This window comes from Microtus oregoni, unplaced genomic scaffold, assembly GCF_018167655.1.
Source record: "Microtus oregoni isolate MIOR12 unplaced genomic scaffold, Mior012 000035F_ref0000213, whole genome shotgun sequence".
NCBI classification, from domain to species: domain Eukaryota; kingdom Metazoa; phylum Chordata; class Mammalia; order Rodentia; family Cricetidae; genus Microtus; species Microtus oregoni.
The window spans coordinates 3805596-3831487 of record NW_024543094.1 but is presented as its reverse complement, the minus strand read 5'-3'; the positions used below and the strand labels follow the sequence as shown (position 1 = coordinate 3831487).

Here is a 25892-nt window from a genome sequence, read left to right as displayed (position 1 = left end):
GCACCTCCACTCTGGAAGGCAAGTTACTAAGGACCCATGAATTACACACTTCTAAGATTCACAGATAATTTTGGATTTGGAAACTATATTTGAAGTATGATTCTATTTAAAGTATTGCCATTCAATATTAAATAACATTGCTGTTATATTATGTAGCTGCTATGACAATAAAATTGTCAGATTAACTATCTAAAATGATGAGTTATGGTTATTTTGGCTCAGTCAAAAATGTCATGTTAACACCAAATCTTATTCATTCAAAGTTTTATGAAACTCAATATGGCCAACAGTCTCTTTCTTCTTCTAACACCCCTTTCTCTTCTCTGTGGGGTGAGTTTCTAGCCACCTTCTTTACCACCTCCTTCGTCTTCCTGTTGACTTTCCCTCTTCCTTTATAATTGTCCCTTGCTCTGGTAGAGACCATATACTGCTTTTTTCCTACACATAACCTGTAATTGACCTTATATACTCATAGGGTACCAAGTATCACACTTTGACAAACTCTAGTATGGACCTATATGGTTGAGGTACAGAGGCAGGAGGCAGGAATTGAAGCACAGACCACAGATGAATGCTACTTAATGACATGTGCCCATGGCTTACTCAGACTGTTTTTTTATACCACCCAGGATCACTTGCCCAGGGATAACATCACCCACAGTGGGTTGTACCCTTAGACTTCAATCATTAACCAAGAAAATGTCCTAGGATAATCTGATGAACACAATCCCCCACACTTGAGATCCTTCTTCCCAGGTAGCTCTAGCGTATCAAGTGGGCTAAAACTGACCAGCACATTTGTTCCCGTGTGTTTCCCATTCAGTAAGTTTCCTACTGAGCCCATTGTCTTCTTTCTTAACAGACTCATCTTCCATTTTTGCCTTAACTTGAGAAATGGCATCAGTGTTCACAGACCGAGGGAAGACACTCCTATAAAGAGTTGGTTTAAAATTACATGCTTGTATATGCACACAGGCAGCAAACAATTCCAAGTGATAGATAAACCACATTCTCAGCTGAAGCAGAGGTAGGTGGGAGGAGGATTGTGGCGAAACTCAAGGTTCGGACTATTTAATGAACACTTAATTCTAGTTAATTAGATCCCTATTGGCTTTACAAAGTCTCCCCAAATGGTGTCTTTTGTCAAGACATCAAAAATAGGACTTCAAAGTGAAATATCTGTGTGTTTAGTGTTGATAGTCAAATCTACAACAAAACACCATGGATTAAAAGTGTATGCTTGATGGGATTTTGTTATTTTTTTCAATCTCTATTACAGATAGATATTTGATTTAGTTATTTTATTTGAAAACTTAATTTTAAAACTTATTCAATTTTTCTGGTCAGAAGTCAAATTTATCTAGTAACTTCTACTTGTTTAAAAACATCAAAATGTATATTGCCATTTTTGTCATACACACACACAAATATCTTACACTATATAGACCTTCAAGAGAGCAAATATATTTTTCTGACTAATGGCTTCCTGACTAATTAGTCGGACAAAATATTTTATCAGAACTAATATATTATTAAACTAATATTTATCAGACTAATCATTTCCTGACTAATGAGTCAGATATATTGATGAGCGGGTTTTGAACTGCTCATCACACGCACCGTTGCCTAGGATAGCCAGCAGTATTAGACCTGGTGGCGTGTGTGGGATGAGAGAGCAAACTGCAGAGATAGAAGGCAGAGAGTTTGGAGGGTCTGTTAACATTTGGAGTACCCCCAAATTGTACACTGGTCTATGTATAATCATGTCAATTTGCTACACACTGATTCTATCTTATGAAATAGAGGAAATACCTATTTTTATGTAATTTATTATATTTTCATGTTTGTAATGTTTATTTTTAGGACAAAAATGTTGATAATTTTATTAAATAGTTGCCACAATATCCAATATATAACCAGGGTTTGATTTGTTTGAAAATATTTTTTGCAATATTTATTTATTTATTTATTTATTTATTTATTTATTTATTAAAGATTTCTGTCTCTTCCCCGCCACCGCCTCCCATTTCCCTCCCCTTCCCCCAATCAAGTCCCCCTCCCTCGTCAGCCCAAAGAGCAATCAGGGTTCCCTGCCCTGTGGGAAGTCCAAGGACCACCCACCTCCATCCAGGTCTAGTAAGGTGAGCAGCCAAACTGCCTAGGCTCCCACAAAGCCAGTACGTGCAGTAGGATCAAAAACCCATTGCCATTGTTCTTGAGTTCTCAGTAGTCCTCATTGACCGCTATGTTCAGAGAGTCCGGTTTTATCCCAGGCTTTTTCAGACCAGGCCAGCTGGCCTTGGTGAGTTCCCGATAGAATATCCCCATTGTCTCAGTGTGTGGGTGCACCCCTCGCGGTACTGAGTTCCTTGCTCGTGCTCTCTCTCCTTCTGCTCCTGATTTGGACCTTGAGATTTCAGTCTGGTGCTCCAATGTGGGTCTCTGTCTCAGTCTCCTTTCATCGCCTGATGAAGGTTAATATTCAGGAGGATGCCTATATGTTTTTCTTTGGGTTCTCCTTCTTATTTAGCTTCTCTAGGATCACTAATTATAGCCTCAATGTCCTTTATTTATGGCTAGAAACCAAATATGAGTGAGTACATCCCATGTTCCTCTTTTTGGGTCTGGCTTACCTCACTCAGGATAGTGATTTCTATTTCCATCCATTTGCATGCAAAATTCAAGAAGTCCTTGTTTTTTACTGTTGAGTAGTACTCTAATATGTATATATTCCATACTTTCTTCATCCATTCTTCCGTTGAAGGGCATCTAGGTTGTTTCCAGGTTCTGGCTATTACAAACAATGCTGCTATGAACATAATTGAGCATATACTTTTGTTGTATGATAGGGCCTCTCTTGGGTATATTCCCAAGAGTGGTATTGCTGGGTCCAGGGGTAGGTTGATCCCGAATTTCCTGAGAAACCGCCACACTGCTTTCCAAAGTGGTTGCACAAGTTTGCATTCCCACCAGCAATGGAGAGTGTACCCCCTTCTCCACAACCTCTCCAGCAAAGGCTATCATTGGTGTTTTTTTATTTTAGCCATTCTGACAAGTGTAAGATGGCCTGGGATAAAACCGGACTCGCTGAACATAGCAGACAATGAGGACTACTGAGAACTCAAGAACAATGGCAATGGGTTTTTGATCCTACTGCACGTACTGGCTTTGTGGGAGCCTAGGCAGTTTGGCTGCTCACCTTACTAGACCTGGATGGAGGTGGGTGGTCCTTGGACTTCCCACAGGGCAGGGAACCCTGATTGCGCTTTGGGCTGACGAGGGAGGGGGACTTGATTGGGGGAAGGGGAGGGAAATGGGAGGCGGTGGCGGGGAAGAGACAGAAATCTTTAATAAATAAATAAATAAAAAGAAAAGAAAATAGATCCATATCTATCACCATGCACAAAACTCAAGTCCAAATGGATTAAAGACCTCAATATCAGTCCGAACACATTGAACCTGATAGAAGAGAAAGTGGGAAGTACTCTACAACACATGGGCACAGGAGACCACTTCCTACGTATAACCCCAGCAGCACAGACATTAAGGGCCTCATAGAATAAATGGGACCTCCTGAGACTGAGAAGCTTCTGTAAAGCAAAGGACACTGTCACTAAGACAAAAAGGCAACCCACTGACTGGGAGAAGATCTTCACCAACCCCGCAACTGACAAAGGTCTGATCTCCAAAATATATAAAGAACTCAAGAAACTAGACCGTAAAAGGCTAATCAACCCAATTATAAAATGGGGCACTGAGCTGAACAGAGAATTCTCAACAGAAGAAGTTCAAATGGCCAAAAGACACTTAAGGTCATGCTCAACTTCCTTAGCGATCAGGGAAATGCAAATCAAGACAACTTTAAGATACCATCTTACACCTGTTTGAACATATTTGAGGAAATTTACACACAAAAAACTCTTCTCATTTTCTTTCAGTTATGGAACTTTTGTATTCTGAATAATAAGTAAGGCAACTTTTTCCATATGACCGAATATACAATTCCATCATGTGTTTTGAATATAAAGTTGGGATGCTGAAGGAGCTGGAGAAAAGATTTTTGGGAGAAAAATGTTGAAATTACTTGTTCAGAGGTAAGAGTCCGTTGTCTGGGCACAGTATGTACCCTACAGACATGAGGAATTAAAGTGGGTTTTGGCTGTTCACTTAGGAACAGGAGGAGGAGTTCCTCGAGCTGCAAATAATATTATTTTTAATCATGTTTTCCCCTGGCAGTTCATGATTTTCTCCTACTAAAAAGACATGTAATAGTAGCTTTATTGTATTTCTTTAAAAAGCAAGCACTGGGAGTCTCCGGCATGTTTGACTATAGTATAACTGCTGATCGTGCATTTTAATTCTGCTATGGAGCGAGAGAAGGAGAAATCGTTTCCCCCATGGAAGAGCACACCTATTGGTTGTCCAATACTAAATTATCAGCCCTGAAAACATCCATTTAAGTAACATTACACAGACTGAGAAGGTCGTATTCAGAAATACATATATATTCATATACATATATATAATGTGCCACATTATATATTATATTATATATTATTTATAATGTGTTTATATGCATGTATAAACACATGTATGCATTTAACAACCACAAAAAAGAAGAGGCCATGAATTTCAAGGATCAAGATGGATACATGGGAGGGTTTGGAAGGAGGAAAAAGAAGGGGAAATTATGTAATTACATCATCTCAAAAAAATAGAAAAAAATGAATTATGAATAAGACTCTTTTTGAACTATCAAACCACACACATAAAATCTTCCTTTTCATGGCACACTGCCTGCCTGCCCAGGTGAGTCGGTAGCTTCAATGAGCAGAGTCATGTGTGCAAAGTACTCACCAATAAGGTACATGCCAATCCAGTCTCCGGCATCCACTTCTTCCTTGATGTCCCAGTGAATCACCAAATCCTGGGAGTGCCCTATAGAATAGTAAGAGCTGCTGACCATAAGCGTAGAGCGGCTGTCTGAAGTGACCAGGTCAGTATCACTGGTAGAACGAGGGATGGTGATGCCATCATGCGCGCTGTTTCTGATGTCTATGTTGTGGAACTGGTCTGGGTTATAGCTGTAGCGGAGGGGCTCTTTACACCGGCGTCTGCTCTGGGAGTTTCTAGATGGAGACGCCATGGCAGCCAGGCCTAAAAACCTGTTCTGGTACAGATTCTGCAGAAGAAAGGAGATATTGGACAGGGTCACGAGAAACCAGCAACTCTTGGCACGTCCTGATAGACATCCAAAGATCTGTTGAAGGAAATCAACTCCGAGGGAGCTTCCCTTCGGAGGAATGTGACTCATGATGTACAACATCTTTTTCAGGCCAAGGGCCTTCTTTCTGCATTCACACAGGAATAAGAACAAAGACACAGGCAACTCTCTGTTCACACCCTCCTGGAACCTTGGCCTCCCCAGCTCCCTTCAGTCTATTGATCCTAGAAGGAGCGGACTGCAGGGAGACGCCCATTCCCAAAGATGCACCACTTCCTGAGTTCTTCAACATTGGTTCAACTGATTTAATTTTTTAAATCCCTTTTAGGATAAATTATGATTACTCATTCTTGATGGATCCAATCTCCTCACACAGTCCAGAATGGTTCCTGCTGGATGAGATAGTCATTCTTCCTCTTTTTTTTTTTAACACCTCGACTCTATGTTTCTGGGCCCTCTGAAATGTTTATTAAAGATTTCTTATTTTAGTAATTCTTGAACATCATAGTTGTTGATCAGATCTAATCTCAGAGGGCTATTTTCATTCAACTGTTACTGTAGAAAACACTGCAGTTGCTTTTTCTTTGTTAGTGTTTAAAATTAGCTGACCTGGAAGGTTGCCATCACACAGAACTTGAGCGGGAGTCACTTTTGAAACAAACAAGGGTGACTCCTCCTTCACTGATGAATACTAAGATTGGATTAGCATGCAGATTTTGAGGATTTTGGCTTTAAAAGGTCTATGTTCTGCGACCAATAATATTTTTGTTTTCACAAAAGAGAAAGGTCCAGCGAAAGCATTGACTCATGCTATTAAGACTCCAGGGACTGTACCTTATTATACATACTGATTAAGTGAGAGCTAATGCTATTTTGTCTTCCAACCATAAGGACCAGACTCTAGTGACATTCTACCATTTAAATTATATGGATTTTCAGATTACACACTCCATTTAGATGCTTCAATAACATCATCTAATATGGAGATTGGATTTAAATGAACATCCGAATGTGTACTTATGAGTTAGGCCAAACAATGATCACAGACAGTACAGCTACTCTGGCTTTCCACCTGTGTTATCTCTTGACCACTAGCCTGATAACACTTCACATGACCCCACAGTACTGAAAATTAAATTAATTCTGTTCATGACCCTCCAGATTTCCACAGAGAATTAAAATTATAGGCATGCGCATCAATTTTTCAGGACCGAGGCTTTTTTTTAAAATAAGGTTTGATATTGGGGAGGATATTTTTGTTGAGGAAGCTTAGGGTTTTATGTTTTTTGCTTGATTTTGTAACCATTTTCTTCTTTTCACATGTGTGTGTGCATGCATATTGTATGTACATACATGTCTCCATGTATCTGACTGCATTTGTGATCAGTGTATGCATATGTGTGCATGCACAGATGCGGAGGCAGAGTGCTTGTGTTGGTAATCTTCCTGGATCACTCTTCCACTTTACTCATATCAGGGTCTATCAATCAAACCCAGAGCTTGCCAATACTGCTAGTTTGCTCCAAGATTGCCTAGCTTTGCCTTCAGAAGTTGAAATATAAGCAAGCCATGTTAGGTGCTTTCTGAAGATTTGAACTCTGGTCCTCTTTCTTGCACGGCAACCACGTTAGCTGCTGAACAACATCTTCAGACCAGAGAAGGTTATGTGTGTTTATTTTGATTAATTAGTTAATTAATTTTTACTGCAGACACTAGGGGTCAGTTATATTTCTGACAGGAAGACAGATAAAGAAAGGACTATAGATGATTAAAATGACAAACTTCTGTCTTCTTTACCCTCCTGATGTAGAAAAACACCTTGTGGGCTTCTTCCTCTTCCTAGAAGCACCTTCTTCTGGCTGACTTGTCAGCCTGGTCACACATATTCAAGGCTAGTCTTGAACTTGGTCACCTGAAACTGTGTGCTTATCAGTTCCCCTTTCTTCGTTAACATGGACCTGTCCAAAATTAGGGGAAGAGGCACCGTCCCAAACCACCAAAATCATCAAAAATCTGCAGGCCTCCTGGAGAAAAATGGATTTCAGTTTTAAGTCCCCTCCCTTCTCTTCCAGGAGTCTTCCTCTACATGCCGTGTGTGTGTGTGTGTGTGTGTGTGTGTGTGTGTGTGTTTGTGTGTGTGTGTATTCACTTGTCATAAGGTTTGTTAATGTTGTTGTCAGCTGTGTAAGATTTTCCCGCCATTTCATTCTTTACCTGGCAGAGAAAATAAACCAGATCAAGAGTACTACCAGATGGCAACATTTTCACAGGAATGCCAAGCAGGCCCTCCAAAGAGTTTAAGTGTTTCTCTTTTGTTATAGATGTAAACTCTGCTAACATTTTACAGAATTCTTTGAAGAATCAGCATTTCTCTTGCAACTGTCAAATTACACCAGCAATAGTGGTTTACATGGCAAGAGCAAAGACATGGATGGAAACATTAACAAAGTGAGGTCTTTGCTGGTTAATACCTAGTGGCAATATGGCGTTTGCCTGTAGAAAGAGAAACCACCTAAAGATGGTTCTAGAAGACTATACTCTCCCATCCACTCATCCAGGCTTTTCCATCATCCATTGTGGATTTAGTGCAATATATGGCAATCCCCTAGTGTTATAAACATGGAAGGCCATAAAAGTGGCTTTTGGTACTAATTCATTCACACTGCAGACAGGATGTACACCACTTTAGGGTAAACACTAGCTCAAAATTGGCTATATTATCCCTTTGCCTCTTCTTCCATTTTCAAGGGAGTAAGTGGGCTTCCTAGTCAGGGATCCCGCTCTCTGGAAAACACTCCTATCATCACAGTGATAGTTGGCTTGTCATACTGCCCTGTTCTGTATGGCTCTAGCCTCTTTATAGCTCCTATCCCTGGTGTAATAACTACTTTGTGCTTATTTTAGCCTTTAAAATTTTAGTTAAAATTTTACTTTAATCAAAATATATTTTCTTGTGACAGAAATGGTTTATTATGCCTTATAAAATTAAAATTCAGAGAAGGAAAAGAAAGAGACAATAAATTGTATACGAAAGAGACTAAACATAAAACTGTATTTCATCATGTTCTAAATAGGTGTTTTCTAATTAAAGATTCACAATAATTGATTCATTTTAGTTGTAATTTCCTGTTTTATGGACCTGTAGTTGGCAGAATCCTGTGAGTTGACTGTATATAAGGCTATTATTTGACATATATGACTTCTGCTTCATCTAGTTCTACTCTTTTAAATACCATTCACTTCACCAGGTTAGCCTCTCAAACCTTGGTTTGTGATAAAGGCACGGTAGGAGTTACTTCTTGACTGCAGTATATGAATAGCACTGATGGGCTAACGTGGGATTCTTTTGTGATCAGGCTTTTCCGAGCCATTCACAACTGTTCCCAGAATACTCTAGACTGACAGGGCTGAAAGAAGCAACACAATCATCATTTATTTCTAACGTGTGGGGAACAGATGGAGATCTACCCTGTTTTGAGATGGCCATGGATAAAGACCACATACTGCCTGAAGCATTATGCCACTGTCTGACAACCCTGGACCCCTGCCTAATCTCTATGGAAACATATCCTCTGACATGTGAGCTTTTGCTTTACTTTCCAAGGAGGGAAAACCCAATCTCTGAATGAGCAAGAATCAGGCAGAACTAAATTGCTCCTAGACTTTTCTCCATTGTACCAAAGAATTCATCTTTGTTGATAAGCAAAATCAAACACTAACAAGATTATAAGAATGTATTAGTTTTCCAACCATTAGATAGTTGCTAGTTTGGTAATATTTTTAATTGACTCTTGACAAAACAGAACTGATAAAAATAGTCTAGATATATTTTTAGATTGTTTAGATTTTTCTTACTATTATTTACCACACTTGATGTAGTAATTGCATCAGTCAAAACAAAGCTTTCTGAAAGGAGATGGGAAATTAAAGCAGAAATACATGCTGTCTAGAGAGAGCATATTATGTGTCGATATTTTTAACAAGGGGATCCACTCTTGTCGGTTTCTGAGAATCAAAAAATAGATTCTCAGTTTCTGGAACATTAGGCTGTGAGTTAATGCCATCTCAAGTGGAAAAAATAGCAGAACAAAACACAGAGAAAAAATATTTTTAAAATGTCTCTAAAATATTAAAAATCGTAAGAGGAAAAGCAATAATGAAAGAAACATCACTGACGTTTACAAGATGGAATTACTCAGTTGTGGGAAAGAGAAAGACAGGTTTTTATTTTTAAAGCGGAGGCCATCTTACCCAAGGAGACTCCTGGAACATTTCCATACTATGCCCAGTATTGGTCATGCCTTTGGGGGTTGGGAGTGGTACGAAAACTTAAAAACAAAAGCACAACTTGCTTATTTCTGTCAAGGAATTCAGAAAATTCAAACAAAAGAAATGTACTTAATGCCTGCGTAAGATGGAAGAAGAATCAGAATAAACAAAAAGCAAATACATAAATTAAATAAATAAAAAGCTTCTATTCCAAGAGGAGAGAAGGCTGAAGCCCCATCAGAACTAACAAAGTTGTAACTGGGCACTTGAAGGTGCAAAGAAGATGGGCACAGAGAAAAGAAGATAAGCTTTTACCACATGGGTCCCTGTTAGGAGAGAGAAAGCAAATGTCTCCCACGATAGGTAGCCCAGATGGCTGAAAAGAGACTGACTGGCAGCCCTACCCTTCATACACAGGCAAAGCTCACCAGGTTCAAATGCACTTGTAGCTTTTGATAAGACAGTGTTACATTTTATCTCTTCAGGTATAAAGGACAAATGCCATCTTAAAGGAAAACATATTTTTGAAATGGAGCAATACTAGGGACCCAAGAACAACTAATTCTTCTCCATTCCCAAGACAAGAGGGAGCCTTGGCAGGATTTTGTACAGTGGGAAAAGGAGGGGTAAAGCAAAACACAAGCAGCAGGTGGCTTAGCTCAAGCATGGGGGCGTGGGCTGTAAGGGAAAAAACATCTTAAGCTATTGGCCAAACAGTATTGCAAATAATATGGTTTCTGTGTGATTATTTCTGGGCTGAGCAGCTGGGAACTAACAAGCAGGCTCCCACAACAGATGGGTTTTATTTTTATTGTTCCCATTTATTGGTCTAATTTTGTTTATTCATTCTTTACATCATTGAGTAAATGTTTGCCTTCCCTCCTTTCTCTCTTTCTCTTTTATATTTCTTTGTTATTTTCTTTCCATCCATAAAATTCTTTCCCCCCTCTTATTCTTTTAATGCTTGTTGTGCCTTTCTTTGCCCTTATTCACTTACTATTTTCACGCTTACTATAATTTATTTATTTATTTATTTATTTATTTATTTATTTATTTATGTGTGTCTGTGTGAATGTATGCCACCTATGTGTGGTTTCCCACAGAGGACAGAAGAGAGTGTTAGAATCCTGGAGCTAGACTTACAGGTGGTTGTAAGCTGCCATGCTTGGGTGTTAGTAACCAAACTTGGATTTTCTGGAAGAGTAGCAAGTGCTCTTCAACACGGGAACATTCTCTCTACCCTTCTCTAGATGATTTCAACATTGTAGCATATTCTACATAGTTTTTCCATTTTCTGGCTTATCATCATTGGTGATGATATAACTAATTTTAAGTTTACTTTTATGTCTTGAACGGTTTGGTGTTATTGATGTCATGATAGTTTGTTTTCTCCACACTGGGTGACACTGGGTAAAGAGCTCTCAAGAAGCAGCTGCTCTCTAGCGAGACCGGTATCCAAACCAATAGATACAGAAACTGTATCACAAAACTGCAAGAACTGTAGAAAACTAGACAACTTGACTATTTTCAAAAGATGATAGCGCTTCAAATATCCTTAAGGACATGGAAATTCATAGAAGGTCAGCTAAAGAGTTCAAAAGTTTGCTAATAAAAACAATTACAAAGAGGATACAAAGAAACAAAGGAATCCATGTCCAGGAGAAGAAAGTTAGCGAACAATATAAAGGGAAAAAAAGCCATCACAGTATGTGAGAAAATCAGAAATATATATAAAAATATAGATGAAATTCAGCAAAGAAATTTATAATTAAGGAGCTGGAGAGATGGCTCAGCAGTTAAGAACACTGACTGCTCTTCCAGAGGACCGGGGTTCAATTCCCAGCATCCACATGGAAGCTAACAACTGTCTGTAACTCCAAGATCTCACACTCTCACACATACATGCAGACAAAACACCAGTGCAAATGAAAAGAAAATAATTTAAAAAAAAGAAAAAAGAAAAAATAGGCATTATAGGTAATGAGCTCAGTAAATCCAACGAAAGCAAAGTGGAAAGCATAGTATATAGGTTTGACCAAGCACAAGAGGGACTATGAGAAATGGAGGAGAAAGTTTAAAAATATACTCATTTAAACATCAACAAGGAAAAAATAATAAATTAATGTGACCATTACATCTATGAATCCTAGGATATGGCCAAAAGACCAAATTTAGGAATTTATGGGCTGGAAAAAGGAGCTAAGGTAAGGAATAGCACAAGGAATCTATTTAATAAAACATACAACTCCAAATTCACCAACTCAGGAAAAAAACGAAAATACAAATGCAGGAGCCATTTAGAACACTGGTCTAGCCAGAGAAAACTCTCCATGGCAATATTATAGTCAAAATAACAAAACTAGAAGCAAACAAAAGCATCAAATGCTAAAAAGCAGGTGAAAGGGAGATGTACCAGAATAGTGTCTGCAATCCCAAAAGCAGTGAGGCATGACACGCTATGTCTCAAGCCTTGAAACTAAACAATTTTCATCCAAGATTGGTACTTCAGGTGAATATATCCTAAAAAATGAGGCAAGGGCACTCATTCTCGTGTCTCTTGTTTAATATAAACTGAAAACAGATTACTGACATACATCTAAAAGATTATCCACCATGACCGAATTGTCCTGGAGATGCTGAGATGGTTCAACAAACAGAAGTCAATAAATGTATAATAAAACACATAAATGAACTTAAATTAAAAAAATCATATACTTACTAAAAATAATATAAAAATAATATGGCACCAGCACAGAAACAGACATGTAGAGCGATGGACCATAACCAAAGTTTCAAACATGAGTAAATGTAATTACAGCCATCTAACATTCAACAAAGGCACCAAATCATATATTGGAGAAAGAGAAATAGCATCTTCAACAAATGATGCAGAAAAAAACTAGATGATCACATGTAGAAGAATGAAATTAGCAGAAGCTTACTCAAAACCCTCTTATATGAAAGAATGAAATAACTTTTTCAAAAATAAAAGGAATATGCAGGAATTTGGTTATTAAGTCTACAGTCTAAAAAAAAAAACAGAAGAAGAATCTAAGGTCAACAGCACAGACAAGATCTTCAACAGGTTTACAGAAAAAAACTTCCTTCAACTAAGGAAAGTTTAGTTGAAGCCCATAGAACACGAAATAACTTTAACGAGAGAAGAAACTTCCTACATTAATTATAGTTAAATCATTAGATATGCAGAACAAAGCGAGGTATTGAAAATAGCAAGAGAAAAACCGTAAGTCACATTGAAAGTTAAGCCCGTCAAAATAACAGTTGATTTCTCAATGGAAACTTTAAAAACCAGAAGATCCTGGAGCAATGTACTCCAAGTTCTTAAGATAACATATTCTAACTCAGACTAGTTTACCCCCCAAACTACCAACTACCTGCCATAGTTGAAGAAGAAGAGACACACACACACAATTTAGTAGACAGTAACTCTTTTAACATATATATATATATCTCAAATGAAACTTACAATTATTGAAACACAAATAGAACTAAAACAAAAACAGTAAAAGGGAGAGAGAAAGGGGACAATTAACATACCCCTTTCAATAATAACTTTAAATATTAATATACTCAAATTCTCAACCCAAAGATAAATGTTAGGTGAATGGATTAAGAAACAAAATATACTTTTTTTGCTGTCTAAAATAAATTAATCATTCTAAGAAAGTGGGACCAGGTAGAAAGCTAGGGCCACTATTCTAATATCTGAAGAAATATACTCCAACCTAAAATTAATCTGAAGACATAAAAAACAATTTATTCTTTTTTCCATTTATTATTTATATTATTTTCATTTTACATACCAGCTCCAGTTCTGCCTTCCTCCCCTTATATCCACCTCCCCCAACCCCTCTCCATCCACTCCTCAGAGCCTCCCTTAGGGAGTCAACAAGTCTGGTATACCAAATTGAGGCATGACTAAACCCCTCCCCCTATAGCAAGACTGAGCAAGGTACCTCATCATAGGTAATGGGTTTCAAAAGCCAGTTCATGCACCCAGGATAAGTCCTGGTCCCATTGTCAGTCCCCCCTGCCCCAGCAGATCAAGTCACACACTGTTTTCTCCATGGTTTTCTCAATCACGATATTGACACACTCCTACTTTGCTCTTATGATCCCTCATCCCTTTCTTCAATTAAGCTTCAGTAGCTCAGCCTGGTGCTTGGCTGTGAATCACTGCATCTGCTTCCATCAGTTACTGGATGAAGGCTCTATGATGACAATTAGGGTAGTCACTAATTTGATTATAGGGGAAGGCCAGTACAGGCACCCTCTCCACTATTGCTAGGAATCTTAGCTGAGGTCATCCTTGTGGATTCCTGGGATTTTCCCTACCACCTGGTTTTTTCCAAACCCCATAATGACTCCCTCCATCAAGAAATCTCTTTCATTGCTCCTCTTCTTCATCCCTCCCCCAACTTGGCAGTCTTAAGCCTTCCTGTTCTCATTCCCCATCCCCCTCTCTTCTATTCTCCTTCCCTGTTTACCCAGGAGATCTTCACTATTTTCCCTTCCTGGGAACCTCCATGTGTGTCCCTCTTGGGGTCTTCCTTTCTTACCTAGCTTCTCTGGAGTTATAGATTGTAGCCTGGTTATCCTTTTCTTTACACCTAATATCCACTTAGGAGTGAAGACACATTGTGTATGTCTACAAAAGACACATTATTCTAATCAAGTCAATGACAAACTAAAAATAGACTCCAATGTAAAAAAAGTGTTCACCAATTTATATCAGACTCAGTTTCGTAAAAGGAATACTGATAAACTCTAAGACAGTTTCCTATAGATGAAGCCCCCGAGAGGCTGCTCTGGTGCTGTGAATGGCCTTACACCATGCACGTGATAGTAGTGCTAATTGGATCCAGTGGGTTAAAGAAAGAGTTTACAAAGTTAGGAAGGAAATGTAGCGAGAAGAGGTATGGGTGTAGGAGGGAGCTGGGTTAGATTTCATCAAAACTCATTGTATTGCTCATGCATGAAATTCTCAAAAATAATTTTAAACTATTTTTTCATTAAATAGTGAAAAATTTCAAACAACAAAAACAACTTGGGGGAGAAAGGTTTTATTTTTTTTCTGACAGTTCCAGAAAGATGATTGACAGAGAAGCCACGGCAGCAGAAGAGGAAGCACCCACTCACGTCACAGCTCTATTCAGGAAGCAGAGCCATGAGTGAATGAATCATCTCAGCTCTTCTCTCTACAGTGTAGGATTCCAACCAAGGAGTAGTGATGCCTACAGTAGGTGGGTCTCCCTACCTCTATTAATCTAGTCAATATAATCCCCTCCAGGAGTCCACCTCACAGTTATTTTAGAATCTGTCAAGTTGACAACTCTGAGCATCACTGCTAACCCAAGATATTTCAGTGCCTGCTAAAGGCCCATAACGCACAAGTCAGATCTAGGCAAGTGCAAGGCAGAGGAAAGGGGTGTTTCCAGCAAGAAGTAGTTTCCAAAGCTCTGATGTGCACCCTGGAGAACCCTTTTGAGAGATGCCAGGAACTATCATAGAATGGTTCATTTCTAAATAGATTCATTGTTTTGCTTTCTCCGCAACAGATCACACATGGAATCAGTTCTCAATCTAGAATGGTGCAAAGGGGCCTCAACTTGAATCAAAATGAACGGAAGTGTTGTATAAGTTGTCTCCCTGAGAATTTGGTAACTGAGCCTGTTGAGACACAATAACTATAGACAGGTTAACAGGGGAAAAAGAGGCAGATAAACTTTGTATGTTTCAAAGCCACGAAAGCTCCACAAAGCAGACTTAAATGTACCCTACTCATAAAGGAGAGTTCTTAACTGATGCCTGGACTTCTGCAGACATCCCAGGTTCAATCATCTGAGGCTGGACCTCTGCTAAGAATCAATATATAGCTGCATAGAGGAGACCAAGGTGGGGATTGAGTCACTAAGATACCAGCAAGGAATATGGTCTGCTCCTTCTTGGCATTACATAATGTCTCTTCAAGTCTGGAAAGAGATAATTTTCAAGTCATTTGCCCTGGGGACTTTGTAAGGGTCTCCAAGGTTGAGTAAATTCATTTTTATTTTCCCCAAAAAAGTGCTATTTAAGACATATCCTCGCTCCCACTATCCTTCCTCCCTAGGCCCTAGGGAAAGAAATGGTTGTGGGACTATTGTCACTGTCTTAAAACTTTTTTCTGTTGGCCAACCATGTTGATGCATATGTGGCCTTTGAAGAGCGTTAATGGACACAGTGAAGGAAGTAGAGCATCCGAGTTCCTGGGGATGCAGCCCCATGCTGCCTTTAGGAAACTCTGCAGCACATAGTAAAATAAGGGGCACTGAGAACCTTCCATTCAATGTACAGAAGCCATCTCCTAAGGGCTTAAAGGTTAGATAATGCAGCAGAATAAAGCCGTTTCTAATTTAAGAAAGCAAACTTGCACACTCAGAGATTCACTTTATGTCTGCAAATCACTTTAAGGTACTCAATGTCAAAGACCAAGATCTAAAAATTAAGTGCAGAACGGAGCATCGGGCACCATTTGATACAAACATCATGGTTTTGCATTATATAGGAGCTAAGCTAAACACAAGGCTGTCATAATCCCTCTGGAAAATTTTGCCTCACACACATAACATCAGAAAGTATCCAGAATGCCCTGAGGTCCCTGTGAGGAGAATGTCTTAAGAGCCACCTACTTATCTCTGTCTCCATTCCTCCTTCCCGTTCATACCTTCCCATGTTGCGGGAGGTCCTCCCACTCCTCCAGCCTATCACCGCTGAGGTACCAGCCCACTGGGGCGTAGTTTCTCTCCCTTAAAAAAGTGGCCACTTCCCTCTCCTCTCTCTCTTCACTTCCTGCTCCGCCTGCGACTAGACTCCTTTCCTGGTTGCGTAGAGGGCTGTTGCCTGGGACAGTGATCTGTAAGTTTTTTCCCCTTTAAATAAATACCACCCTAATAATCATAACCCTGAATTGGTGTGGCATTGTTTGTGACTTACGCCTTCATTTTGGCACCCAACGTTTGGTTTCAGAACCTCTCCTTTCCCCGCTCGCAGCCGCGAGTTCGGCTTGGCGGCCACAAGTTCGGCTTGGCGGCCGCGAGTTTGGCTAGGCGGGAGCCCTCCCTTCCTCAGCTGCTGCCTGTGCCTTGCAGCGGCGGCCTTGGACTCCCCACGTGGATTTAAACTCCACAGGCCCGCGTAGTCTCTGCCCACGTGGTTTGCTCTTTTCTGAGTCGCTTTTAAATCTCCCTTGCAAGCACAGCTCTTAAGTGGCGCGAACCAGAGCACGCGGTTGCTGAAAGCTGCAACCCCTCAGGGTGACTCTGTCACGTGGAGGCATAAGCGGCTTCCAGATTGCTCTTCTCTACCCCGGGATTCTGGGTTTCTGGCCGTCTCTGGAATTGATTTAATTACATTTACTTTGTTGAGAAACTTGCATTTTCCAGTTTTTAACATCTACTAAGGCACTGAAACAGGACCATGTTTTCACCGCGACTCTGCAACAGCGCCACCTGCTGGATAATATGTAATATGGCAGTTTTCGTTTCTAACGCAAATTTTACTGCTTTGTTTTCACTAATACAATGGATTAGTAAATTTATATTTACTAATACAATGAATTACATCATACAAGGTTTATATGATTATGGGGATACCTTAATTTGCTTGTTACTAGGCTTCAGTTTTCTTTTCCATATTCTATCATTAAGGAAGAATATGGCACTCCTAAGAACGATTGAATCTTTACGTACTAATAACGAACAGAAGAATATGGCACTCCTAAGAACGATAGAATCTTTACGTACTAATAATGAACAGAAGAATATGGCACTCCTAAGAACGATAGAATCTTTACGTACTAATAATGAACAGAAGAATATGGCACTCCTAAGAATGATAGAATCTTTATGAACTAATAATGAACAACTAATTGACAGGATTAAAATTATTGAAAATCAGAGGTTATCTGAACAAGTGGATACTATGACAGACAAAATTGATTCCATATCCAAGGGTATTAGAAAGTTACCTGAAAGGGTTCAGGCTGTTGAATTTGACCTTCAGACTTTATCACAAAGTTTTGATAAGGTAACAGACAGAATGTACCTCCAAGATGGGAATCTACATGATATACAAGAAAAGTTTAAGGAGGACATGGTATCTTTGAAGGAAAAAAATTAAAGCTTTGGAATCACAGGTGCAGAATGGGGACCAAAAAATTGATACCTCAGTGAAATCACTGGAAATATATACAGGTCAGGAGATTCAGAATTTAAGAGAGACAATGATAAAAAGATTTGAAAAGATTGGAGAAATTATTGCAGCCGGTGAACAGAGTAAGGAGGCACAAGGACAGGATACAATGCCTCCACCAGCTATTAGAACTGGCTTACCCAGGGTTCTAGCGACATACCCTATACTTAATTCTGACAAAGCGTCAACTTCTAAAGGCTCAAAGGGAGTCAGAGAAGCTAGATGGACACCAATAGCAATGAATGATCTGAAAGAAATTAAGCAAGCTGTTGTTAATTTTGGCTTGCACAATGCATATGTAAAGGAAATGATAAGGACTTGGGCTTCTAATGCTAGAGCTACCCCCCATGATTTTCATCAGTTAGTGTCTGCAGTTTTAGATAATGGACCTTCCTTGATGTTTGGAATTTATTTCAGAGAAGAATCCAAACATATGGAACAGCAAGGAAGAGCAAAAGGTATTGAGGTTTCCCAAGATCAAATTCTTGGTGCAGGAGAATATGCTGATCCACAGGTCCAAGCTCTTTATGACGATGAAGTACTGTGTCTATGTCACCAAGCAGCTTTAAATGCTTGGAATAGGATACAAGATCCAGCAAAAAGGGTTGAATCATATACCAGAATTAGGCAGGGACAGAGAGAACCCTTTATTGACTTTTTGCAAAGATTAATTAAGGCTCTGGACATAGGGGTAACAGACCCAGAAGCTAGACGAATACTTCTTGAATCTCTAGCTTTTGAGAATGCAAACATAGAATGCAAAAAGATAATTGGGCCTTTAAAGTCTAGATCAGCACCTATGGATGAATGGATTCAGCATACGATGAATGTTGAGACGTTTAGCTATAATGATGAATCTTGGGTAGGAGAAGCGATTTCCAAAGCAATGAGGAGACATCAAACTGCCAGGTGTTTTAATTGTGGTAAATTAGGACATTTGCAAAGGAATTGCAGGCAAAGAATTTCTAGGAATAATATCTCTTCTGGGAATGACAAAAATAGGAGACCTCGGCCTTCAGGTATATGTAGGAGATGCGGTAAAGGCAGGCATTGGTCCAACGAATGTAGGTCAACAACAGACAGACGGGGCAATCCGATATCATCAGGAAACTCCTTGGGGGGGCTCTCGCAGGCCCCCAAGCCAACAGTGGCCCAGTCATTCCCAGTCACAGTGGAGAACGTGCCTCACCAAGAAAATTAAAAGCTCCAATTTCTGCTGTAAAAAGTAATACTGGTCTAAATGAAGAATTACGTGTGGAGGATGAGTCAAAAAACCCAATAGGACAGAGTAAACGTATATTTTGGCAGACTTCTATTAATGATCAAAGACCAAAGCTAAGAGTCTGTATAAATGGCACTTTTATTGAAGGCTTATTAGACACAGGTGTGGATGTAAGTATCATTACCCCAGAATCTTGGCATCCGAATTGGCCTCTTCAAGAGGTAGATGTTCAGTTCCTGGGAATTGGAACCCTAGCTCGTGTAAAACAAAGCACAAGATGGGTTGAATGCATAGGGCCCGAAGGGCAAATAGGAAGACTAAGGCCATATATAGCCAATATTGCCATAAATTTATGGGGCCGTGACCTGCTACAGCAATGGGATACCCAGATTAACATTCCTGTATTTCCAGGAACTCATAATTCTGGGAAGGATATGATGAGGTATTATGGAAAAAGGTCACCAGCCATTCAGGCTGTACAAGAACATACAGCAAATACCAAACCTTTAGAGGTACCAACAGCCCTACCTTTAAAATGGCTAACTGAGAAGCCAATATGGACCAAACAATGGCCTCTAGCTGAAGATAAACTACAGGCATTGGAACAGCTGGTGCAAGAGCAACTAGATGCTCACCATATTGAAGAATCAACCAGCCCTTGGAATTCTCCTGTGTTTGTTGTAAAAAAGAAATCTGGTAAATGGAGAATGGTGACAGATCTAAGAGCTGTCAACAAAGTAATTCAACCTATGGGCCCACTACAATCTGGAATTCCTTTGCCTTCTCTGTTACCAAAAGGATGGCCTCTTATAGTTATTGATTTGAAAGATTGTTTTTTCACTATACCGTTACAAGAAAAGGATAGAGAAAAAATTGCCTTCACAGTGCCTACTTATAATAATTCTCAGCCTAATAGGAGATATCAATGGACTGTCCTCCCACAGGGTATGCTCAATAGTCCTACACTGTGCCAATATTTTGTAAGTAAGCCATTGGAAATAATTCGTAAACAATTCCCCAAGTCCATCATTTATCATTACATGGATGACATCTTGTTATCTGATTCAAATAAAGATACTTTAGAAAGGATGTTTGAAGAAGTAAAGAAAGTCTTGCCTAGGTGGGGATTACAAATTGCCCCTGAAAAGATTCAAAGAGGAAATTCTATTAATTACCTAGGTTACAGAATAGGGTTAGAGAAAATTAAAACGCAAAAGGCACAAATTAGGAGAGACCGGTTAAAGACTCTTAATGACTTCCAAAGATTGTTAGGAGACATTTCCAGTCTACGACCAGCTGTTGGGATAACACCTGATCTAATAGTTCATTTAAACAAAACCTTAGATGGTGATAAAGATTTGAATAGTCCAAGAGAACTGACAGCTGAAGCAGAAAAGGAACTGACAATGATTGAGGAAAATTTACAGGAGGCACATGTGGATAGGGTGAACCCAAATCTTAGCTGCATCCTAGTCATATTGCCTTCCAGAATTTCTCCTACAGGGATTCTAATGCAGAGGGAAGATATTATTTTAGAGTGGATATTTATACCTAATAAACCAAGTAAAAAATTAAAAACTTATGTGGAAAAAGTCTCTGAATTAATTATAAAAGGTAAGCTGAGACTTCGTCAACTAGCAGGTATAGACCCAGCAGAAATTATAGTGCCTTTTACTACTGAAGAAATAAAAAAGTTATGGGAAGACAATGAACCGTGGCAAAGAGCTTGTGCTAACTTTTTGGGAGAAATTAATAGCAACTATCCCAAAAGTGATAGACTTAATCTCATAAAAAGAACTTCTTGGATTCTTCCTAGAATTGTACGTGATGCTCCAATAACTGGAGCCCGTACGTTCTATACTGATGCAAATAAATCAGGGATAGCAGGTTACAAGTCAGATGAATTGAGTAAGGTGGAACAAAGCCCTTATAATTCTGTCCAGAAGGCAGAATTATATGCCATTCTTATGGTGCTAAGGGATTTTAAAGAACCTCTTAATATAGTTACAGATTCACAATATGCAGAAAGAGTTATCTTGCATATTGAAACCGCTGAATTTATACCAGATGACACAGAGTTGACTTCATTGTTTATCCAGGTACAAGACATAATCAGGAACAGGCTTTGTCCGATGTACATAACACACATCCGGTCCCATACAAGTCTGCCTGGTCCTCTAGCCCAAGGCAATGCTGAGATTGATCAGTTATTGATTGGAAGTGTGTTGCAGGCCTCAGAATTTCATAAGAAGCATCATGTCAATAGTAAAGGCCTAAAGAAAGAATTTTCCATTACTTGGCAACAAGCTAAGGACATTATAAAGAGATGTCCTACTTGTTCTTTCTATAATCAAACACCGTTGCCTGCAGGGAGTAACCCAAAGGGTACTAAGAGAAATGAAATTTGGCAGATGGATGTGTTCCACTTTATGGAATTTGGTAAATTAAAATATGTACACCACACCATAGACACGTATTCAGGTTTTCAATGGGCTACTGCCCTGAGCTCAGAAAAGGCTGATTCAGTAATCACACATTTATTGGAAGTTATGGCCATCATGGGTATACCTGCACAAATAAAGACAGATAATGGTCCAGCATATGTATCTAAGAAAATGAAATGCTTTTTTGATTATTATAATATAAAACACATTACAGGTATACCAAATAATCCTACAGGTCAGGCAGTTATAGAAAGATCAAATCGTACTATAAAGGATATGCTGAACAAACAGAAAGGGACCGAAAATACACCTAGGAATAGATTACATAATGCTTTGTTAACCTTGAATTTTCTTAACGCTAATGAGAAAGGAACGACAGAAGCAGAGAGACATTGGATAATGGAAAAGTCTGCTGAACTAAATCAACCGATTTATTTCAAAGATGTGCTGACCTCTCAGTGGAAGCCAGGAGATGTGCTACGTTGGGGAAGGGGTTTTGCTCTTGTTTCCACAGGAGAAGAAAAATTGTGGATACCATCAAAATTAATAAAGTTTCGATTTGAAGAGGAGAAACCTCTTGGAAAGGAGAAATGACAACTTATCCACAATGATGATATTCATACAGGTGGTAAGAAAAACATATAGAATGGGGGCAGGGTTCTGTTTTTATCTCCACAGGAAAACACTCATCTTTGAAAAATTCAAGGGACCCTGGATGTTTAGATACTGACAGATGGAAAAATACCTGCCCAATAGGAAATATCAAGACAACTGAATGGGTTGTGTAAGTAATATTAAACCATATTTCTAAATTTATAAAGCTGGTTTTGAAGTTGGACTCTGGCTCAGTCCCTCTCCAATTCCAAGCCTGTTAGTAAAAGAAAAACCCAGAGTTTCTGGAGTTTCTGTCTCATGTCAAGAGCCATGATATGGGACAGAAAGAAATATGAGTTTAGAAAACATCTTTGCTTTTCTTCATATCTATCATACTTTTCATTGAATATATCTATCATGTCTTTCATTGAATATATATATATGTCTATATATGTCTATATGATTAATGTTTAAGTTTTTCACAATGAACAATGAGTTTTTGCTGAAGTGACATTTGAAGTTTCCAGGAAGAAGATGGGGCCCCATAACAACAACTCCACCTGGTTGATATGACGTCATGATACTGATAGCGCTACTACAAGACCTGCTTCGGGTACCAGCTGCACAAGACAGTTCCAACTTGGTTAGCTGAAATGGTGTACATCTTATACAACATTTTGGCCAGACCTGCACAAAATATTCAGAGACTATTGGCAATTTTAAAAGACATTGATCTTGAAATTTAACCATCATTTCACTTTCACAGGATCCCCCAGAAAGAACGTCGCCCCTATGACGGCTGGAAGTAATTCTAGAGGACGACGTCCCCTCTCCCAGTAAAGTTTGCCCTTGGGTTTAGGGACATCATTTAGGGGTTGATTATAATTAGTATATGATTGAGGGTTGGGGGAGGAATTTTATAAGCTCAGGGATCATTTTGAAAAAAAAAAAGAGGGATGATGGGATAATAGATTTGTAATTGTGAGTTACTGTCTTTAGACAAATATATTGGTATAGATTCTTGTATATTGATACAAAGTTAAATTATATTGACTATTGTACGCATGCATGTTTCTACCTCTGTTTAAAACATTTTTTATGTATTGACATATATTGTATTGATATATATATATATACTGTATATATTTACCATATTGCAATGTACATTTCTACCTCTGATTAAGATACTTATATAATGATTGTGTTTTGATATATATTTACCTACTGCAATGTATATTTGTACATTGTTTATTTTTGGAGGTCATTGTCCTCATTTGTTTCACAGTAGTTTATTTTCTTAGTCTTTAAGTTAGATAGATATTGAGAATTATATAGATTAATAGTCATCTAAGTTTGTCATTTATAATTAGACTAATCAGGTTCTTTAGATATATAGAGATTATACTCAGTATAGATAGATAATCTTCAACTTCTTCAAGGAGCTGTAGAAAATGGCCTTTAATCTAACTCAGAGTTTTGTGGTAGTGAGACACAATTGTTCCTGGCAACACCGCTCTATTCCCGAGAGAATGTTGAGCACCAAAGACACTCCACCTGGAGCTTTTATTTTTGGCAGAACTGGCCTTTGGGCAAAGAAATGCCCATACCTCAACCACTGACAGAGATACAGAGCGTGCATCAGTGGATAATACAGGGCTGTCATATCCTGCCAAGACAGGGTAAGATAGTTTTGAAAAGTTGCTTGCCTTTGAAAATGGTATGTCAGTTATGTTAGGCCTTAGCCAAAGTTGGTTACTTCAACGCTGCTAACGTGATTTTGGGTGATTGCCCAGGTAGCCAGTTGTCTCTGTGATTTGTTGCATGTTTTGGAAGTTGTTTTACTGAACTTCCTAATTACCCAGGTAACATTATTTCCCTTCTCAGATCTTTGATGGGGTTGAAGACTATATAAATGTAGTTACTTTCTCTCATGACTTGGCCAAGTTATTTATTATACAAGACCTAAGCTGGTTAGAATAGGATATTTGTACTTATTGTGTATAATTTCATAGTAGGTTTAGAACTCTCTTATTTAAACAAAAGGGGGAGGTGTTGCGGGAGGTCCTCCCACTCCTCCAGCCTATCACCGCTGAGGTACCAGCCCACTGGGGCGTGGTTTCTCTCCCTTTAAAAAAGCGGCCACTTCCCTCTCCTCTCTCTCTTCACTTCCTGCTCCGCCTGCGACTAGACTCCTTTCCTGGTTGCGTAGAGGGCTGTTGCCTGGGACAGTGATCTGTAAGTTTTTTCCCCTTTAAATAAATACCACCCTAATAATCATAACCCCGAATTGGTGTGGCATTGTTTGTGACTTACGCCTTCATTCCCACTTGGTGATATCTGTCCCCTAGGTTCCCTTTTAGGGTCACACTTTTGTGTATTTCTCACTGGGGAATTTTGCGTGTTAAAGTATAAGATACAACTGGCCTTGTATTCTACTCCAATGAGGAAAGCCTGGCTCTTAACTGATCTGAACTGCAGTTATTTTATCTTCTCTTCAGGCTCTTACTTTGTGGCTGGTTCCCTGAGGCCTCCACGGGGAAGAGAGTGCTTGCTTTGGGTCCGAATGTGGCCATGCATCAGTGCTGATTGTATGACTTCCAATGAAAGTTGAGCCTCTCATATCCTGAGTTTTGCCAGGTGAATTCTGGATATTGTGATAGGGCTCAGGATGTACCAAAGATATGACTATAGGAAACCAGACTACCACAATAAAACACACCTCTTCGTAGCGATTATGGTGAGCTGTTGAAATGAGAATGAGTTTAAATGTTTAGCTCCGGATTCAGGGGAAACACTGAAACATTACGCATTGCTGAGATAAATTTCCATCTATGAGAGAAATCTCCACTTGTAAGGATGTTTCTCTCTCTGTACTGCACAACGCAGCTAAATTACTAAGGGCTCAATTAAGGGAGACGGTGTGAACTAAGTCTGCATAGCAGACCTAAGCAGTTCGCTAGTTTGAGGTAATTTTCCTGGCTATCTCGTCTTTTTCAGGGTTTTCTTTATTTTGCATATGATATTTTTAGAGGCTGCAGCCTAAGCAAATACCTGCTATCTACTCTAGAGGTTGGTTTGTTTCTGCAGGCTTCTCTCGCACAGTGGTGTGCACATTATCGAACTTTTGCTTTTTGTTCTCATACTAAACTGTCTTTTGTTACAGGGAGTCATGAAGAACTTGTGAATTATGAAGGATGTTTTCTTCTTTCTTACCTTCCAAAATCTTAAGAAGGTGAGGACTCTCAGGGTTTCCCCTGTCCACAATAAGATCTATTGTTGATGTCCCTGTTTGGTTCACGTGTAGGCAGTCTGGTTAGTGAGACTTTATGGGTGTAGCTTCTGACATTCCTGGGAGATATGATCTCACAGCAAACCCCACGGTCCTCTGGCTCTTACAATCTTTTGTCTCCTCTTCTGTAATGATCCACGAGCCTTAGGTTCATGAATTTTTCACAGATATATAAATTGGGACGGGTATCCACAACTCTGTATTTTGATTGGTTGTGATACAGGTAACTAAGGAGTGCTGCGAGCAGGAGAAATAGTTTTCCCCAGGAAGAGAACACCAACTGACTATCCAATACGAAGTTGGCAGCCCTGAAAGCATACATACAAGTAACAGTATACAGATTGAGGAAAAATCATACTTATATATGAGAAAAAGAATTTGAAAGAGAGCTAGGAAGGGTGCATGATTTTTGAGAGAGGACACAAAAGGGGGATTATATTATAATCTCAAAAATTAATGTGGTATGAAAAGAAAAGTAATTGAGTCGGGCGGTGGTGGAGCACGCCTTTATCCCAGCACTCAGGAGGCAAAGGCAGGAGGATCTCTGTGAGTTCAAGGCCAGCCTGGTCTACAAGAGCTAGTTCCAGGACAGGAACCAAA

At 39.2% G+C, this 25892-nt stretch overlaps 1 protein-coding gene across 7 annotated transcripts in view; it reads right to left on the bottom strand.

Moving 5' to 3' along the window:
• Positions 1-25892, bottom strand: part of Hecw1 (HECT, C2 and WW domain containing E3 ubiquitin protein ligase 1) — a 256017-nt gene that overhangs the window by 107067 nt on the left and 123058 nt on the right. For all 7 annotated transcript variants that reach the window (XM_041630717.1, XM_041630722.1, XM_041630720.1 and 4 more), the window contains one exon: positions 4858-5182. In XM_041630717.1, the coding sequence (XP_041486651.1) occupies positions 4858-5182 (325 nt within the window). The remainder of the gene's footprint in view (positions 1-4857; positions 5183-25892) is intronic.